This window comes from Spea bombifrons, chromosome 5, assembly GCF_027358695.1.
Source record: "Spea bombifrons isolate aSpeBom1 chromosome 5, aSpeBom1.2.pri, whole genome shotgun sequence".
NCBI classification, from domain to species: domain Eukaryota; kingdom Metazoa; phylum Chordata; class Amphibia; order Anura; family Pelobatidae; genus Spea; species Spea bombifrons.
This window is the reverse complement of record NC_071091.1, coordinates 108077654-108097430: the sequence shown is the minus strand read 5'-3', so window position 1 is coordinate 108097430 and position 19777 is coordinate 108077654. Positions and strand designations below refer to the sequence as shown.

General features: G+C 43.5%; 1 protein-coding gene across 1 annotated transcript; it reads right to left on the bottom strand.

Moving 5' to 3' along the window:
- Positions 1–690: 690 nt before the first annotated feature.
- On the bottom strand, positions 691–18296 carry LOC128496386 (pentraxin fusion protein-like). The gene is made up of 5 exons (XM_053465998.1): positions 18224–18296; positions 16683–16968; positions 15634–15794; positions 1760–2045; positions 691–903 (listed from the first exon to the last, which is right to left on the bottom strand). The coding sequence occupies exons 1-5, from the start codon at positions 18294–18296 to the stop codon at positions 735–737; spliced, it is 975 nt and encodes a 324-aa protein (XP_053321973.1). The 3' UTR covers positions 691–734.
- Positions 18297–19777: the final 1481 nt, after the last annotated feature.

The following is a 19777-nucleotide window of genomic DNA, read 5'->3' as shown; positions in this document are numbered from 1 at the left end:
CGTCGCACCTCATTTTGGATATAATAGTTTCTTGTTTTGAGGATGTATTCTGTGGTATTACAGTCGCACAGAGTGTTTTTTGGAATTACATCTGTTTCTTTACACGTGAATACATTTTAACATATTTGACATAGGCATGTCCTATGGGTTTTAATTATGAATAGTGCTTATTGTTCGTTTTTAGCTTAGTATTATATTGTCGCTTTGGGTCGTGTATGAGCATTATTATATGGATTATCCACACATCACCTATTACTATATGTTTTATTCCGTTTTAAATATTTAATCTTCCCATCACATACACGCAATGTAACATAGCATTCACGCACCAACTACTCCTTTAGTCAGTCCTCCTATTATTTACTTCATACCACTGACTCTGGCACCTTTTTTTTTTTTTTTTTTACTTTGGAGCACCTTTTTTTTCCGTTTTTTTCAGCACATTTGGTCATTGCACGCCCTCAATACAGCGGGTTATTTATTCCGTTATAAATCTGCCACAGATTGCATAATTTATGGCAGAAATAAAATGTGGTCGCGTAGTGTGCACCATGGCAGCATTAATAGATAATGCTGATCCAGCCACTCTTTAACCATGAAGCCAAAAAAAATGCACAGATGGAGAAATTATAAGCAGATGATAGTTTTAATGATAAAAGCTGTGAAGGCGAGAGTTCCCCTTCCTATTCAAGGAAGATATATGGTGACCGCACTGACCAAACTGGAACCAGGGTCTACCAGCAGACCTGAGGCTTCTCCATAGCAGCCCGTCCATAAACCTCCACTTCACAGAGGGTGAGATACTCTGCGCGGCCGGGGATTGTCACCGTGATATAGCGACCCTCCATTCCGTTACAGCAGAGAGGGATGCAGGATTGAGAGACATCGGTGATGGTGCCACATCTGAAGGAGAAAGAAAACATCAGAACAGCCAACATACGGCATCAGCCCAATTACTCATCTCTAGTGTTTCTCTCTATGAATACAGCCAGGTGCCGCGCTGAATGTCTCGAGTGCCAACTGTCTGGATCCACTCATGATTTGGTGTCAATGATGGTGCTCCCTTTCCTGGCTCTGGAACGACTGAGGATGCCCTAACATGACGTCCTACAAGACCCTGAAGACCAGCACAAGAGTAGAGCAAGTGTCAGACGTCCGCATACTTTTGGTTATATAGTATACATTATTATATATGATAATGCTTTAGGGAGAAGGTCAGTGATTATTAGTATTATTGCATAATATTAATACATTTAGCTTACTAAATAACATGACGTGCAGGGAAAGCGGCCTTACATATCTTCTGCACATCTAAGAGCTTGAGAGTGGGGGAGGAGCAGATGCATATGGGGGGGATTCTGCATAATCCTCATGCGTTCTCAATTGGGACCCCCCAAAAATGTAAGGGACTGTTTCCACTGATCTAACATAATAAATAATGATAATAATAATAGTAATAATATAAGTATCCAAGTGCATATGATGGCTGATATGATATGTTAACTGTATTATGCGGCCAGATCATACTTTATTTATCGGCCTAAATGCATTTATCACGAAATGAAGATGACCTATTCTCTCCAGAATAATCTGGAAGCAGCTCTTCCCCAGTCTTGTTACACTAGTGTTATGTCAGGATATTTATCACTCCCCAAATAGATTTAGGGTGCCTACACTCAGCCACAAAGCAGAGAATCCTGCCCCTGATGAATTTGGTATGAGGCTCCTGAACAGATAACTGGATATGATTGAGACTCACAGCGGGTCGTTGTTACTTCCAGAATTCCCAACTCGTATTTGGGCTCCATGCAAACGATTTTGACAACAATCCATTCTGTTCACGATGACCACAGCGTCAATCTTAAAGCTCTTCTGGAGATCCAGTCTCCACCAGGCTCCATAGTCACCGTTTGTGTGGGCACACGCATGGAGGTGGTAATTTGTTTCTTTGTTGCCGTCAATAGCCAGACTGGCTTCCGATGTTGGTACGCTATAACTGTAAGTGGAGCTTTGACTGGCTGTCCCCGATCTCGCCAAATTTACAGCTGAAATGAAAAAAAAGTAAACATAATTCATATTGAACATGGAACATGCGGAGCTTGACGCATTATATATATCTTTGTCTCTGTCTCTTGCCATGCACTCTTGTGGCCTGTTCTACTACACACTCAGCCCCGGATGATCTGATAATTATCTTCAGACCCCGATAAATCTAAGGAATTCCGTCATTGGACTCCGTTCAATGTTCTTCACTAAGTTTGGATGGGGTTGGGAAATACAAAGCCTTCGTTCTGTATAGAAATGTTCAGATGAACGTGACTAAAACGAACTCGCTGTCTCAGCCAAAATGCTCGTCAGAAGTAAACACCGCAACCTGCATTCAGAGAACGGCAAAAGCACTCAACACGTTGGAGCGCTGCCTTGACAAATTGTGATTACAGCTCATTGGGATGGGTAACCTGCGTCAACCTTTCATTCATTGATAGAGCAATATTTCAATGAAATAATTAAATTAAACAACATAGAAACACTAACTGCCTCAGTCTTTGTGAATAGTAGACTTCAGAAGAGACACATGTTTCTAATTTGAGATGTCCCAGACTTATTCAGGAACTCGGCCAACTCAAGTTAGAAACACATTTCTCTTCTCATTAATGTTGACTGAAGTCTACCATTAACAGAACTTGAAGCAGTTAGGGTTTCTAAATTAATTTAATGCGCAGCCAAGCAATTTATTTTTTTATCCTGCTGATTTATGCCGCATAGTGTTAAATACTGTAGTGCATTGTGGGGGTTAAATGTCCTGGTGCACTTTTTTATTTCACTGCGCATGTGCAGTGTGTTCTTACAAGGTGTCTACACTGAGTGTACTCCGGTCTAGTGGAAGTCAGATGAAGAGCTTGAATAAGAAGGGTAGAGAAGAAAGGTAGATTAGTACTAAAGTTTTGATTAAACAGCTTCGTACGATATCAGCCAGGGACCTCCAAGGTCTTAATGGTTTATGTCAGGGGTAGGCAATCTTCGGCTCTCCAGATGTTGTGAACTACATTTCCCTTAATGCTTTGCCAGCATTATGACTGTAAGAGCATTATGGGAGATGTAGTCCACTACATCAGGAGAGCCGAAGATTGCCTACCCCTGGTTTATGTAATTGGACCTCTTACTATTACATTGTGTCCACAATTAAGGGGCAACAGTGGTCACTAACTGTCCAGAAATTCCATGATAATGCCCTATTCACCATCCAGTCGGATAGGGCTAATATAATTTCTGTGGCATTACAAAAATATTTAGTGAAACATATACCGGTATGTATATTCTCTTACCTCCAGGCTTCAGACCACAGAACTGGGCCCATCCAACAGCTCCGCACACAAACAGAAGGACAAGGCGCTTCATCCTAACATGATATGGAAAATCAAATTTACTGTTAAATTAACACTAGAAATGTGTCTACGAATGTGAGTGTGAGAGAGCATGGCAGAGTGAGTATAGAAAACAAAATTTGAACAAGAAGTTGGAGCCTTCAGCTTCATTTTCGTTGGACCCACTCCAGGTTATTAAACATTCGTACAAACTACAGAATGCACAAGTCCACAATTCATATTATTTCCACATCTACACAAATGGGATGATGGACTCCAGAAAATCACAAGAGACCGCCTGGATAATTGAACAATCTGTAGCGATGCAGAGGGAGCTGTAGAGTTGACTGAGCGTCAGCCATTTTTATTTTAGCCCAGCATGGCCCATGGTCGTATGCTTTTAAGCTCCACATAATAAAGAAGTCTGTTTGATTCACTTTCAGTTTAGGGTTAATCTATGGATAGGAGGTATCCAAACATGGTGGCCGCGGCACACATAAAATACTGGATTTCTAAACTGCACAAGAAAACCTAGTTTTCGGCAAAATACAGCAGAGACACATTGAGGCCTTCAGAACACTGTGAAGCCTGCTGCTGGAGTACCAGACTAGTACACAGCAGAAAGCCCTAAGTAAGCTTACTCATAATATCATGGAGGCTGTTCTAAGACCACCACAAAGCTTGAATCTAAGCTTGACACTAAGCATCCCCTGCATTTTACAAGCTTTTGAAACTGTGGAAAATGTGTTTTTTTTCAAGCAATCAAGAGCAACGGGAGAAAATTTACTCATGTCACTGATTTGAAAAGGCAATATAAGAGACTCTCTCTAATCTGGGACAGAGTAGTCAGAGATTCACAGTTAACGGAAAATGAGCTGAATCTGGAAAAATGTCTTCAAATATGTAGAGCTTCACAAGAGAAAGAGTTTGGAGCTTCTCATTCCATGGTACATGCAATTACTTCAAAAGTAAGAAAGGGACATGCTAACGCCAGGATATCTACTGCTGTGTAAATACTATGAGATGAGGGAAACAGAGAAACGTCCAGCGTATGGACCGACATGCCTGGACGATGCTGAGGTTGACTTCTTATTCAGCCAGCTTCTTCCTCATGTGGGTGACCATGTTCCTCTGCTGGGAATAAAAGCTGTCCGGGCAATGAATTTCTCCGAACATTATGGTGACTGATGGTCACACATGGACAAAGCACATTATCAATCACCATAATGTGCCAGACACCTATGGATTGGCATTCATTACAAGCAAGATTCTCAGATATGTTTGAGGGAGATGGAGTCTTGGAAGTAGAATAATAGCATGGAACCAACAAGATTACCCAAAAAGATGGTGTCTGTGTCCATGGTAAACCATTTGAAAGCAGAACTCCAAAGACCTTTGGAAAAGAGGTATAACAGCACCAGTACATAGTGATAGGAGGTATCGAAACACATTGGGGTTAGTAGGGTGTGTGGGTACAGGAGGGATGTCTATGAAAATCCAAAATTGTGGATTCCAAATTCCACAAGTTTCTTGTAAACACATATCTCCCAACCATCCTGATTTTCAGGCACTGTCCCATTGTCCACGCAAACAAACCCCCTGTCCTAATTTGGGTGGTAATCGAGGAGGTCCTCCGAACTTGAAACACTTAAAACTGACTTTATGATCCAATAAATTAATTTCCAATTCACCCTCTCCAGAGCTTAAGAAAGAAAATTCTAATTCCAATTTCCCATTTAGTGAGGTGGTAAATGAAATTAAAAATAATTAGTACCATTAAGGAATGAACTTTAAATGAAATAAAAATTAAATAATTATTTTTCATAAAAAATAAAAACATTTAGTACCCACCTTAATCACCAGATTCTCTACAGCAGGAGGATAAAATAAGGAGCCTTTATAAAGACTTAAGCAGGCACTTAACAGACCCGTCCCTTTTCTTTGTAAATTGGTATTTGCCAAAGGGATAATGTTTAACCTGTGATTTCTCCTTAAGAGTTCACCGGAAAAGCCAGAATGTTATCTAAAAAAGAAATGTTAAGGGTGACCCTCTATTATGTGCATTATAATATAATGTTATATTCATAGATCTGATGGTTGGAGAGCAGGAGACTGCTGCACCAGGTGAGATGGGGCTATCTCTGTAGTCTCCGTATCAGGGCAGATAGAAGCGCTCCTTGGGCACCATCGACAGACGGTAACTTTAAGGAACAAAATAATCAGTCAGGCATTTATTGTCTAGAAGTACATCTTGTTCCTATCAAATGAAAATCAAGAGTGGAGAGCATGGGATAGTCCCAGGAAAAGGAGAAAATGGAGAAGAAGCAAGGGTGGCCAGGACACCTGAGATTATGCTGTCTCTCAGCTTTCCACAGACTTAGGTTCTCCACTTGCTAATTGATGTACATGCGTGCCAAGGTCTGAGGAACACAAAGGAGTCTCTAGCTGAGTTACAGGAATCCACAATGAGATCCCGGAACGGAAACCCTTGCCAGGAATGAAATACGGAGCAGCCGCGTTTCAGTGCAGATAAAGCCATTATATGGTCTTTGAGAGAGGTGCACAAATGTAGCGCCAGTTGTTATTCTGGTCATTTCAACTCATAATGATTTCATTATGAAATCATATTCCAGAATCCTGCCATATTCATATAACTGTGATGCTCCATATTTCTTCCTGTTGATACTTATTGAATAATGGATAAGAAGACACTCAAGGCATATAAACTCTTTAGCGCTAGACCACATGATACTGTATCCGTTTTGCAGAAAGAGATGTTTAGCGCTATGAGTGGTGGACGTCCGATTGAAGGGTCGAGACAGAGGATGTTTCCGGAACCTCTGCCATTTTGTACTGAGATAACCTTGTGTGAACTTCTGTCAAAATGGTGGCGCTTCCGGTGAAGTACTCTTTTTATAGATAAACCCAACAAATTCAAGAATGTGATATTAATGTGCAAACATGTAATGTCCTTATTATATTCTCTCATGTCCTCCCAGTACACAAACATTACCCACACAATTCCTGTGAACTCATAGCCTCATACCAATGAATAACCATACGAGCTCAGCCTTGCACTTTACATTGTAAACAGACACTATGTGGTCAAAAGTATTGGGACACCTGACTATTACATCTGACGTTGCTGGAAGCATAGCATTGTACAATGTGTTGGTGTGCTGAAGCATTAAGAGTTTACGTTACTGGAAGTAAGGGGCCCAAACCCTAATTTAAAAAAATTTAGAGGTGTGTGCTAATACATGTGTCCATATAGTGGTGCACAAAGCAAGGTCCATTAAGACATGGTTGGATGAGTTTGATGTGGAAGAACGTGACCGACCGCTCCGAGCCCTGACCTCAACCCCTTCGAATAACTTAGATGAACTGGAAAAGAGATTGCAAGTCACTTTATTATCCAATCCGAACGAAAAGATGCCATTGGTTAATAAGGACAGCACTTCGCAAGCTTTTTATAGATAAACCCAACAAATTCAGGACAACCCAACAATTAGGTTCAAATTATAGGCTCTACAGACTTTATCAAACAATTCAGACAATCAATAAAGGCAGTGGTATGAAGACTCTTTCCCAAGAAATACAAGGAAATAGGCACAAAGAAACAAATAAATATCTTTAGTACTGGAGGAGCTGCTATTTCACAGCTTGAGTCCGGGCAAAGTCCTTCTTTGAGCCTAACCGAACTAAGAGTCCTTTCTGATGGTTTTGTTGGACCTGGTATTCTCTAAGACGGAGATCTATTTGACCCATGATGGTAATAAGGGTCTCTAGATCATTCAGGAAGTATCTGGTCATGATTTTATCTTTCAACCAATCAGGCCAATAGTAAATGTTGCAACCAGGATTTCATTGTTCTAGTCCACCTCGGCAATTACATAATTGGACATGATGTGGAAACTTTTACGAAAAGTAAACAAGTTAGAAGTAGCCATCTGTTAGGGCAGGGGCGTCCAACATGCGGCCCGCGGGCCAAATGCGGCCCGCCGGGGTCCGAGGTGCGGCCCGCGCGAGATCTGCAGCGGTAGCCGCACCTCCACTGCTGACAGCAAGCCTAACTCACCGCGGCGACCGGAGGAACACAGCGTGCGCACCTCCTCTACCCTGCATGTGAGGGAGAGAAGCGCACGTCACCCGAGGAGCGGCGGGGGAAGTTTTTCGCCACATGATCCCTCCTCTTCCCTGCGTGTGACGTCATACGCAAGGGTCAGAGTGAGGGAGGAAGTTCACCGGGACGCCAGGTACGTGGAGGAGCAGCCTTACAACGTAAAGTTTATATATTTAAAAAATCAATAAAGTATATTAAAAAAAAAAAAAAAACAATTTAAAGTTAAATGAACCAACAGTGTGCTCCCAGGCCAAAACCCACAGTGTGCCCCCCAGGCCAAAACCCACAGTGTGCCCCCCAGGCCAATACTGGGGGCACACTGTGGGTTTTGGACTGGGGGCACACTGTGGGTTTTGGACTGGGGGCACACTGTGGATATTGGCCTGGGGCACACTGTGGGTACCATTCATTTAACTTCACACAGTGTGACCCCCAGGCCAATACCCACAGTGTGTCCCCAGACCAAAACCCACAGTGTGCCCCCCAGACCAACACCCACAGTGTGCCCCCAGGTCAGTACCCACAGTGTGCCCCCAGGCCAATACCCATAGTGTGCCCCCAGGCCAGTACCCACAGTGTGCCCCCAGTATTGGCCTGGGGGCACACTTTGGGTTTTGGCCTGGGGGGCACACTTTGGGTTTTGGCCTGGGGGGCACACTGTGGGTATTGACTGGGGGCACACTGTGGGTACCATTCATTTAACTTCACACAGTGTGCCCCCCAGGCCAATACCCACAGTGTGCCCCCAGGCCAATACCCACAGTGTGCCCCCAGGCCAATACCCACAGTGTGTCCCCAGTCAGTACCCACAGTGTGCCCCCAGGCCAATACCCACAGTGTGTCCCCAGTATTGGCCTGGGGGCACACTTTGGGTTTTGGCCTGGGGGGCACACTGTGGGTATTGACTGGGGGCACACTGTGGGTACCATTCATTTAACTTCACACAGTGTGCCCCACAGACCAATACCCACAGTGTGCCCCCAGGCCAATACCCACAGTGTGCCCCCAGGCCAATACCCACAGTGTGTCCCCAGTCAGTACCCACAGTGTGCCCCCAGGCCAATACCCACAGTGTGTCCCCAGTATTGGCCTGGGGGCACACTGTGGGTATTGACTGGGGGCACACTGTGGGTACCATTTATTTAACTTAACACAGTGTGCCCCCCAGACCAATACCCACAGTGTGACCCCCAGACCAATACCCACAGTGTGCCCCCATGCCAATACCCACAGCCTGAATCTAGCCTGTACCCACAGTGTGCTCCGGCCTGACTGAATCCAGCCTGTACCCACAGTGTGCTCCGGCCTGACTGAATCCAGCCTGTACCCACAGTGTGCTCCAGCCAGCCTGAATCAGCCCAATACTGTGAGTTACTGCTATGCATCTCTGTGATGCACATTGCATATAATTGTGCTGTTGTGGGGCATTATGAGACACATCACATATGATTGTTAATTGTACTGCTGTTGAGCTCTGTGAGACACTTACACACTGTGCATTGCTGTGGATTTTATTGGCGTGGAGCTCTGTGAGACACTTACACACTGTACATTGCTGTGGATTTTATTGGCGTGGAGCTCTGTGAGACACTTACACACTGTACATTGCTGTGGATTTTATTGGCGTGGAGCTCTGTGAGACACTTACACACTGTACATTGCTGTGGATTTTATTGGCATGGAGCTCTGTGAGACACTTACACACTGTGCATTGCTGTGGATTTTATTGGCGTGGAGCTCTGTGAGACACTTACACACTGTACATTGCTGTGGATTTTATTGGCGTGGAGCTCTGTGAGACACTTACACACTGTACATTGCTGTGGATTTTATTGGCGTGGAGCTCTGTGAGACACTTACACACTGTACATTGCTGTGGATTTTATTGGCGTGGAGCTCTGTGAGACACTTACACACTGTACATTGCTGTGGATTTTATTGGCGTGGAGCTCTGTGAGACACTTACACACTGTACATTGCTGTGGATTTTATTGGCGTGGAGCTCTGTGAGACACTTACACACTGTACATTGCTGTGGATTTTATTGGCGTGGAGCTCTGTGAGACACTTACACACTGTGCATTGCTGTGGATTTTATTGGCGTGGAGCTCTGTGAGACACTTACACCATTACTATGAGAAAGCATTTCTTGTTGCGGCCACAAATGGTGACTTTTTCTTTCTTGTACAAAGAATCGTCTTGTCAAGCCCTGACAATGGATAAATGGCTTAAAAAATCACAACCACAGGACTCCCACGTGACTGAGGAATGTGCCAGTAGTAGCAAAGAACCACCAACAAAGAAGACACGAGCATTGGAAGTAGAAAATCGCAAAATCAAAGAAGAATGGGAAATTGAGTTTTTTGTGACAGAAAAGGACTCCAAGCCATATTGTCTGCTTTGCAACAAAACTCTTGCTATCGGTAAAAAATACAATGTGAAACGTCATTATGACACAACTCACGCTGAAATGGAGAAGAGATTTCCTCCTAAATCTGAGCAAAGAAAGCAGGAGTTAGAAAAGATAAAAAGGCAGCTGAATGCGCAGGCAGAGCGAATGAGAAAATTCATAGGTGAAGGTGACATGATCCAAATTGCCACACTAAGATGCTCTTGGATTTTGGCGAGGCGAAAGAAATCTTTTGCAGATGCAGAAATGCTGAAAGAAACTCTACTAGCAGCACTGGAAGCTCTTACTTTTGACTTTACCGAAAAGGAAAGAGAAAAACTGACAAAAAGAGTCAAGATGATGCCGTTAAGCCGACAAACGACAGCTAGACGAATCGTCAATTTGTCTCAGAATATTGAAGATCAACTGAAAAAAGAGCTGAATTCTTGTCTCTCATTTAGTATCGCTCTTGATGAATCCACCGACATGAGAGACACTGCGCAGTTGTGCATTTGGATAAGACTGGTCACCAAAGATTTTGAAGTGAAGGAAGAATTACTAGCCTTGTCCCCAATTAATGACCGAACACGAGGATGCAATATACTTCAAGCTGCCAGTAAGGAGTTTGAAAAATTTGGATTAAATATGCAAAAACTGACTTCACTTGCCACAGACGGGGCACCTTCAATGAAAGGGAAAAATGAAGGTTTCAGCAGATTGTTCCAATTAAAGGAGAAAGTTTGTGTTCCCAGCTTCCACTGCATTATACATCAGGAGAGTTTGTGTTGTGAACTGTTTAAGTCAGGTGAATTGCACGAGGTGATGGAAGAAGTAATAAAGATTGTAAATTTTATCCGTGCTCGTGCCCTCAACCATCGGCAATTTCTGGGATACCTGGAAGAAGTTGAAGCAGAGTATGGAGATTTAATATATTTTAATGTAGTCAGATGGTTAAGTCGCGGAAATGTGTTGAAAAGGTTTACAGAGCTGCTTCCACAGATAAGGGATTTTTTGGAATTAAAATGCTCCCAGAGACCCAACTTGTCAGACCCTCAGTGGCTCACAAAGCTGTACTTCCTTACAGAATTGACAAGACACCTGAACACACTGAACTTGAAACTACAGGGAAGAAACAAAAGCATTGCAGATTTGTACAAAGAAGTCCAGATATTCAGACTGAAACTGGACATGTGGATTGAGCAAATAGCACTGGGAGATTGCACTCATTTCCCATTGCTAAACTCCCCTGAACTCAGTGGAGTCCCAGATTTTAAACAACTGGAGAGCTATTTGCTTGAAACAAAATCCCAATTTCAAAAAAGGTTCAAGGACTTTGATGAGTTTAGTTCATGCTTTGACTTTCTTCGCCTCCCTTTGAAATGCAAGCCTCAGGATGTGTCTGAATTTTCACGAATAGGCGCTATCAACATAGCAAAATTTCAAGAGGAACTGATTGAACTAAAATCGAACTATGTCCACCAAGAAGACCCAGTGTCTCTGGACTTTTGGAGACAGATATATAAATCACAAAACTATCCAGAAACTTCGACCTATGTTGCCAAGCTCTGGGCAATGTTTGGGTCTACTTGGCTCTGTGAAAGCACATTCTCGTTTATGAAGCTGCTCAAATCCAAGCTGAGAGCCACATTAAGTGATGTTAACTTGGAATCCGAATTAAGATGTGGCCTGACTGAATACACTCCAGAGTTCTCAAACATAGTTCAGTCAGCTAATTACCAGTACTCTCATTAGATTTTGTAACCTTTTTGTGCAGTTTTATTTGACTAAACTTGTGTTAAAATGGTTCGTGGAATTACTTTGTTTTACTGTTTTAAGTAATTTAGTATTTATGGAATAATATATAAAAGTTGATTAAAAAAACTGTTTGTCGACTGGTTTTTTAATTATTGCCAAATTAACTCAGTATTAATATGTATTACAAAGCTAAAAGGCCATATTTTCTCTCAGTGAAAAATTAGTGCGGCCCACGAACACATCCATTTCTGATGAAGTGGCCCACTGCAGAAATAACTTGGACGCCCCTGTGTTAGGGTCTACTTGTCGCTGCCTGATCCATGGCTTAATCATACATGTGGTATATCCATCTGCTACCACTAGTGGCCACCCTCCTCCCTCTGGAGTGCTCAGAACCCAAATAACAGGTACAGCTGTTATTACCTGAGTGGAGCCCTGCCTTTAAAGACCTGCCCTGCCCAGAGCCTTGACATTAACCTTGGAAGACTGCTTTGCTCTGGACCTGTATTGTTCCTGCCTTCTGCCCCTGCCAGCGGGCTTGCCTGCCGCCCGACCCTGAAAGTGGGCTTGCCTGCCGCCCGACCCTGCCAGCGGGCTTGCCTGCCGCCCGCCCCTGCCAGCGGGTTTGCCTGCCGCCCGCCCCTGCCAGCGGGCTTACCTGCTGCCCGAACCTGCCAGCGGGCTTACCTGCCATCCGCCCCTGCCAGCTGGCTTACCTGCCGTCCACCTCTGCCTCAGCTCCCCTGTCTCTGCCTCAGCTCCCCTGTCTCTGCCTGTCTTTACCTACCTACCCATCAATATGCATAAAGGGGTACAGACAAACTCCCCAGTATCCCCTCCACATGGGCTCCTACCCGACCTGCTCGCCCGGGTCATGACACCACCTGACTCCTGCTAGGCTGGTCAAAGACTTGTCTTGAAGCTGCTACAAAGTCTGTGTAGTTGTTGATCAGAGGCAAGCCTCTCTTTCATAAAAGTAAAGCCCAGGCCAGGGCCCAGTCAGTGAGCAGAGAAATGATATAGTCTACTCTTGCCTGGTCAGATGCAAAGAGGGCAGGAGACATTTCAAACTGGATGGAGTACAGGTTCAGGAATCCTCTGCATGCGGCCCTTTATAACAGGGTGGAAGTTGGGGTAGACGTAGGCCGTGTGAGTGAGCCTATTGGTCACCTGCAGGGTCTTCCTCTGGCATCACCCAATTGGTTGATGCCAGAGGAGGTCCCTGTAGGCGACCAATAGGCTCATTCGCACCGCCCTGTAACCCGTGACGGCGAACCTGCGGATTTCCACTTCCGGGAACTGCCGCGAAGCTGCAAAGACAAGGTAAGTTAGAAGGGGGGGGGGGGAATGGTAGACGAAGACGAAGACAATCACGAAGATCTTTGTGGTGTGTGTCTTCGTCTTCGCCTACGTTTTATTTATTTTATGCATGAGACGGACATATGGATCCTGAATCTAAGATGAGACCGAGGCCTAGGGCAGCGGAGAAGGTAAATGCCTCGCTCTGTACAATAACCCCAGAAAAGGTACAGAAATTGTTAGAAATGCCCTGGCCTCCCGGAGGGAAAAAAATAGCCAGACCTTTGGCACCCAAAAGGTAAAAGTACCTGTGATGAGTTGAGTGACCCTTTACATGGGCCAAATTCTGTTTCTGCTTGGTATAAAGTCAAGTGGTCCTTCGATGACCTGCATGTTTCTTCTGTGAGGCCCCCCCAGCCATGGACAGGGTGAGGAGCTGGGCTTAGGATAAAGGGGTGAAAGGAATGATTGAAGGTCTTCTCGTCAGTGTCACAGTGGTGGGGCTGGTCAGTGTAAGGTGGGGGTGGAATAATGGTTGGTTCACAGATAGATATATTTATATTTTCGATGCATACCGACCTCAAATCAAATACTATACACGTTTTGTTGATGATATTTTCTTAATTTGGCAAGACGCCGAGGAACAGCTTCAACACGTGGTGGATACCCTCAATAGCCATGACACCAATGTCAAGCTGACGCTTACACATCATAGTCATTCTATTCGCTTTCTAGATGTAAGCGTGTACAGAGCCACCGATAACAGCTTGGGGTATACCCTGTATAGAAAAGATACTGACCGAGATTCCTTGCTTTTACCATACAGTCACCATCCATGGCACCTTATACGAGCTCTACCTATTTCCCAGTACCTGAGAGTACTAAGATACAATAGCAACATCACCAACAGGGGGCGACAGCCGTGTGAAATGACAGAAAGATTTAAAGCTAGAGGGTATAACACCCAGACATTGAACAAGGCAGCAATGGAAGCTTGGAACAGAAAAAACTCGACTGATACCCAACCTAAGGAACGATCAGAGTCCTTCTTCTTGCCACTTACATAGAATACCCCTACCACCACAATCACCAACGCTATGAGAAAAAATATCATAGGCTCAGATCCCACCCTTCCCAAAATATACCAGAGACCACCGACGTTCAGCTACGGGAGAAGTCGCAACATCAGAGATCTGATTGTTAAAACCGATCCCCAACACTGCTGCAGTTCCACCAAGCAAGCTCCGAAACCAGGAGGCTACAGATGCCCCAGTTGCGTGACCTGCGGCCATACGCAGATAGGAACTTCTTTCCCTCACAGGGGCAAACGTATACCGATTAATCATCACATAACCCGCACCACTTCTCACGTTAGATACTCGATCACTTACCCCTGTGGATTAAGCTATGTGGGTAAAACGGACCTAACACTTCATCACCGCATCAGAGGTCATCGTTCTATGATCATTACAGCATTCAGGGATTCTAAATTGGACCAAACAGCATGCACATCGCCTGCCATGCGATTGATCGGGTACCACCACTGCCCCGCGGAGGTGACCGTTCCAACAACTTACTCAAAAAAGAGACTTATTGGATACACCGCCTAGATACGGTCACACCTAAGGGTCTCAACGAACACATTTCTTTTTTCTCTAATATTGAAGTTTTATGATCTTTTTTATAATAACAGGTTGCCTTATATACGGAGTTCTTGAGAAATGTGTTCGCTCTCTTGTAACAGCCGGAGCGGTTTCGTGTCACACCTCATTTTGGATATAATAGTTTCTTGTTTTCAGGATGTATTCTGTGGCATTACAGTCGCACATATATTTTACATAGGCATGTCCTATGGATTTTTATTATGGACAGTGCTTATTGTTCAGCCTCTTCTATGATATCGTATCATGTATCTCCAAGCGCTTTTTTATCTTAGTATTATATTGTCACTTTGGGTCGTGTATGAGCATTATTATTATCCACATTTCACATATTACTATATGTTTTATTCTGTTTTAAGTATTTAATCTCCCCATCACATACACACAATGTAACATAGCTTTCACGCACCAACTACTCGTTTAGTCAGTCCTCCTATTATTTTGTTCATACCACTGACTCTGGCACTCATACACAGTTATCCACTACACCTTTTTTTTTACTTTGGAGCATATTTTCTTGCCGTTTTTTCAGCACGTGGTCAGTTTTGATTAGAGCTCGCCCTCAATACAGCGGGTTATCATGAGGAGCACATTACACCAGGAACAGGCTACACGACCACGTCCTGCGCAGGTTAGCACACTTCACTTCATTTATTCCGTTATACATCTGCCACAGACTGCATCATTTCTTGTTCTTGAGGAAGGCTCATTGACCCCCGAAACGTTGGACCTTCACCAAGCCAATAAACTTTATAAAAAGAAGACCCGCTGAGTGCATCAACTTTGCTGTATATACTTTTTGGATTGTTAGCACCCAGGCATATTACAACTGCTTCCAGTCCCGCCATATCTTTTGTTGTTCATTGAATCCAAAAAAAATGCACAGATGGAGAAATTATAAGCAAAAGCAGATTTTAATGATAAAAGCTGTGAAGGCGAGAGTTCCCCTTTACCCGTAACCAGCAGTCTTTGCATTTTCAAGATATTCCAGGAAGATATTTGGTGACCGCACTGACCAAACTGGAACCAGGGTCTACCAGCAGACCTGAGGCTTCTCCATAGCAGCCTGTCCATAAACCTCCACTTCACAGAGGGTGAGATACTCTGCGCGGCCGGGGATCGTCACCGTGATAAAGCGACCCTCCATTCCCTTACAGCAGAGAGGGATGCAGGATTGAGAGACATCGGTGATGGTGCCGCATCTGAAGGAGAAAGAAAACATCAGAACAGCCAACATACGGCATCAATGACTTATCTCTAGTGTTTCTCTCTATGAATAGAGCCAGGTGTCGCGCTCAACTGTGACGTCTCGAGTGTGAATCAGGCCAACTGTCTGGATCCACTCATGATTTGGTGTCAATGATGGTGCTCCCTTTACTGGCTCTGGAACGACTGAGGATGCCCTAACATGACGTCCTACAAGACCCTGAAGACCAGCACGAGAGTAGAGCATACGTTTGGTTATATGGTATACTTTAATAATGCTTTAAAAATGAAGAATAATCACCTGAGGGAGAAGGTCAGTGATTATTAGTATTATTGCATTATAGTAATACATTTAGCTTAGTAAATAACATGACGTGCAGGGAAAGCGGGCCTTACATATCTTCTCCACATCTAAGAGCTTGAGGGTGGGGGAGGAGCAGATGCATATGGGGGGATTCTGCATAATCCTCATGCGTTTTCAATTGGGACCCCCAAAAAATGTAAGGGACTGTTTCCACTGATCTAACATAATAAATAATAATAGTAATAATAATATAAGTATCCAAGTGCATATGATGGCTGATATGACATGTTAACTGTACTATTCGGTCAGATCATACTACGGATAGACAGATCTATCGGCCTAAATGCATTTATCACGATGCCCCCAGGGGAAATGAAGATGACCTATTCTCTCCAGAATAATCTGGAAGCAGCTCTTCCCCAGTCTTGTTACACTAGTGTTATGTCAGGATATTTATCACTCCCCAAATAGATTTAGGGTGCCTACACTCAGCCACGAAGCAGAGAATCCTGCCCCTGATACCTTCTATGAATTTGGCATGAGGCTCCTGAACAGATAACTGGATATGATTGAGACTCACAGCGGGTCGTTGTTACTTCCAGAATTCCCAACTCTTATTTGGGCTCCATGCAAACGATTTTGACAACAATCCATTCTGTTCACTATGACCACAGCGTCAATCTTAAAGCTCTTGTGGAGATCCAGTCTCCACCAGGCTCCATAGTCACCGTTTGTGTGGGCACACGCATGGAGATAGTAATTTGTTTCTTTGTTGCCGTCAATAGCCAGACTGGCTTCCCCTGGTGGTAGGTGATAATTGTAAGTGGAGCTTTGACTGGCTGTCCCCCATCTCGCCAAATTTACAGCTGAAATGAAAAAAGTAAACATAATTCGTATTGTTAATGGTCTACAACAGAACATGAAACGTGCGGAGCTTGACACATTATATATATCTTTGTTTCTATCTCTTTCCATGAACCACACAGTCAGCACTGGCTGTTCCCATATAAACTGAAAATGCTTCTTAAAGGTTCTGTGTTGCTTTAAATTATTAAAGTATAAAATAAAATGATATCTGCCAAGGTTTATTTGCACAATAGAATAGAGAGCAATTCATGTAAAGTGTGAGTGAAGAGTGAGGGTATCTTTAACAAATCTAAGGCATTGCGTCATTGGACTCCGTTCAATGTTCTTCACTAAGTTTGGATGGGGTCCAGAAATACAAAGCCTTCGTTCTGTATAGAAATGTTCAGATGAACGTGACTAAAACGAACTCGCTGTCTCAGCCAAAATGCTCGTCAGAAGTAAACCCCGCAACCTGCATTCAGAGAACGGCAAAATCACTCAACACGTTGGAGCGCTGCCTTGACAAATTGTGATTACAGCTAATTGGGATGGGTTCCTTATTCAGGAACTTGGCCAACTCAAATTAGAAACACACTTCTCATTAATGTTGACTGAAGTCTACCATTAACAGAACTTGAAGCAGTTAGGGTTTCTAAATTAATTTAATGCGCAGCCGAGCAATTTATTTTTTTTATCCTGCTGATTCATGCCGCATAGTGTTAAATACTGTAGTGCATTGTGAGGGTTAAATGTCCTGGTGCACTTAGTTTTTTTATTTCACTGCGCATGTGCAGTGTGTTCTTGCACGTTGTCTACACTGAGTTTACTCCGGTCTAGTGGAAGTCAGATGAAGAGCTTGAAGAAGAAGGGTAGAGGAAAGGTAGATTAGCACTAAAGTTTTGATCAGACAGCTACGATTTCAGCCAGGGACCTCCAAGGTCTTAATGGTTTATGTCAGGGGTAAGCAATCTTCGGCTCTCCAGATGTTGTGAACTACATTTCCCTTGATGCTTTGCCAGCATTATGACTGTAAGAGCATTATGGGAGATGTAGTCCACTGCATCAGGAGAGCCGAAGATTGCCTACCCCTGGTTTATGTAATTGGACCTCTTACTATTACATTGTGTCCACATTAAGGGGCAACAGTGGTCACTAACTGTCCAGAAATTCCCTGATAATGCCCTATTCACCATCCAGTCGGATAGGGCTAATATAATTTCTGTGGCATTACAAAAATATTTAGTGAAACATGTACCGGTATGTATATTCTCTTACCTCCAGGCTTCAGACCACAGAACTGGGCCCATCCAACAGCTCCGCACACCAATAGAAGAAGAAAGCACTTCATCCTAACATGATATGGAAAATCAAATTTACTGTTAATTTAACACTACGAATGTGATAGAGTGTGACAGAGCATGGCAGAGTGAGTATAGAAAACAAAATTCCAACAAGAATTTGGAGCCTTCAGCTTCATTTTCGTTGGACCCACTCCAGGTTATTAAACATTCGTACAAACTACAGAATGCACAAGTCCACAATTCATATTATTTCAACATCTACACAAAGGGGATGATGGACTCCAGGAAGAAAAACCACCTGGATCATTGAACAATCTGTAGCGAAGCAGAGGGAGCTGTAGCGTTCAGTGAGCTTCAGCCATTTTTATTTTAGCCCAGCATGGCCCATAGTCGTATGCTTTTAAGCTCCACATAATAAAGAAGTCTGTTTGATTCACTTTCAGTTTAGGGTTAATCTATGGATAGGAGGTATCCAAACATGGTGGCCGCGGCACACATAAAATACTGGATTTCTAAACTGCACAAAAAAACCTAGTTTTCAGCAAAATACAGCAGAGACACATTGAGGCCTTCAGAACGCTGTGAAGCCTGCTGCTGGAGTACCAGACTAGTACACAGCAGAAAGCCCTAAGTAAGCTTACTCATAATATCATGGAGGCTGTTCTAAGACCACCACAAAGCTTGAATCTCAATGCTGCTAACTTCTCTCAAGCTTGGAGAGCCATTTACTTTTAATTCGATTGGCGTGAAAGGTAGACAAATAACAACTAAATAGACACTAAGCATCCCCTGCATTTTACAAGCTTTTGAAACTGTGGAAAATGTGTTTTTTTTTCAAGCAATCAAGAGCAACGGGAGAAAATTTACTCATGTCACTGATTTGAAAAGGCAATATAAGTTTGATATAATCTGGGACAGAATAGTCAGAGATTCACAGTTAACGGAAAATGAGCTGAATCTGGAAACATTTCTTCAAATATGTAGAGCTTCACAAGAGAAAGAGTTTGGAGCTTCTCATTCCATGGTACATGCAATTACTTCAAAAGTAAGAAAGGGACATGCTAACGCCAGGATATCTACTGCTGTGTAAATACTATGAGATGAGGGAAACAGAGAAACGTCCAGCGTATGGACCGACATGCCTGGACGATGCTGAGGTTGACTTCTTATTCAGCCAACTTCTTCTTCATAATGAGAAGCCAACTATTCACTTTCAACTGAATTGTGGAGCAAGCTGGAATGTTATTCCGTCTCATCTGCTCAATAAGACTGCAGACATAGAACCTACAAATCAAGTACTGATTGCAGAATTAAACTGAAAACCCCACATAACAACCAAAGATGAAATTTACAGTGGTAGAGGTGGGTGACCATGTTCCTCTGCTGGGAATAAATGCTGTCTGGACAATGAATTTCACTGAACATTATGGTGATTGATGGTCATACATGGACAAAGCAAACTGACAGCCAGACACCTATGGATTGGCATACATTACAAGCAAGATTCTCAGATATGTTTGAGGGAGAT

Bases quoted from the DNA above. Each gene is read 5' to 3' on its own strand.
- LOC128496386 (XM_053465998.1), bottom strand. From the start codon at position 18,296: ATGAAGTGCTTTCTTCTTCTATTGGTGTGCGGAGCTGTTGGATGGGCC. The intron at 2,046-15,633 runs GCTGGTAGACCC...TTTTCATTTCAG, and splicing joins TATGGAGAAGCCTCAGGTCT to CTGTAAATTTGGCGAGATCG. The intron at 904-1,759 runs GTGAGTCTCAAT...TTTCTCCTTCAG, and splicing joins GGAAGTAACAACGACCCGCT to ATGTGGCACCATCACCGATG.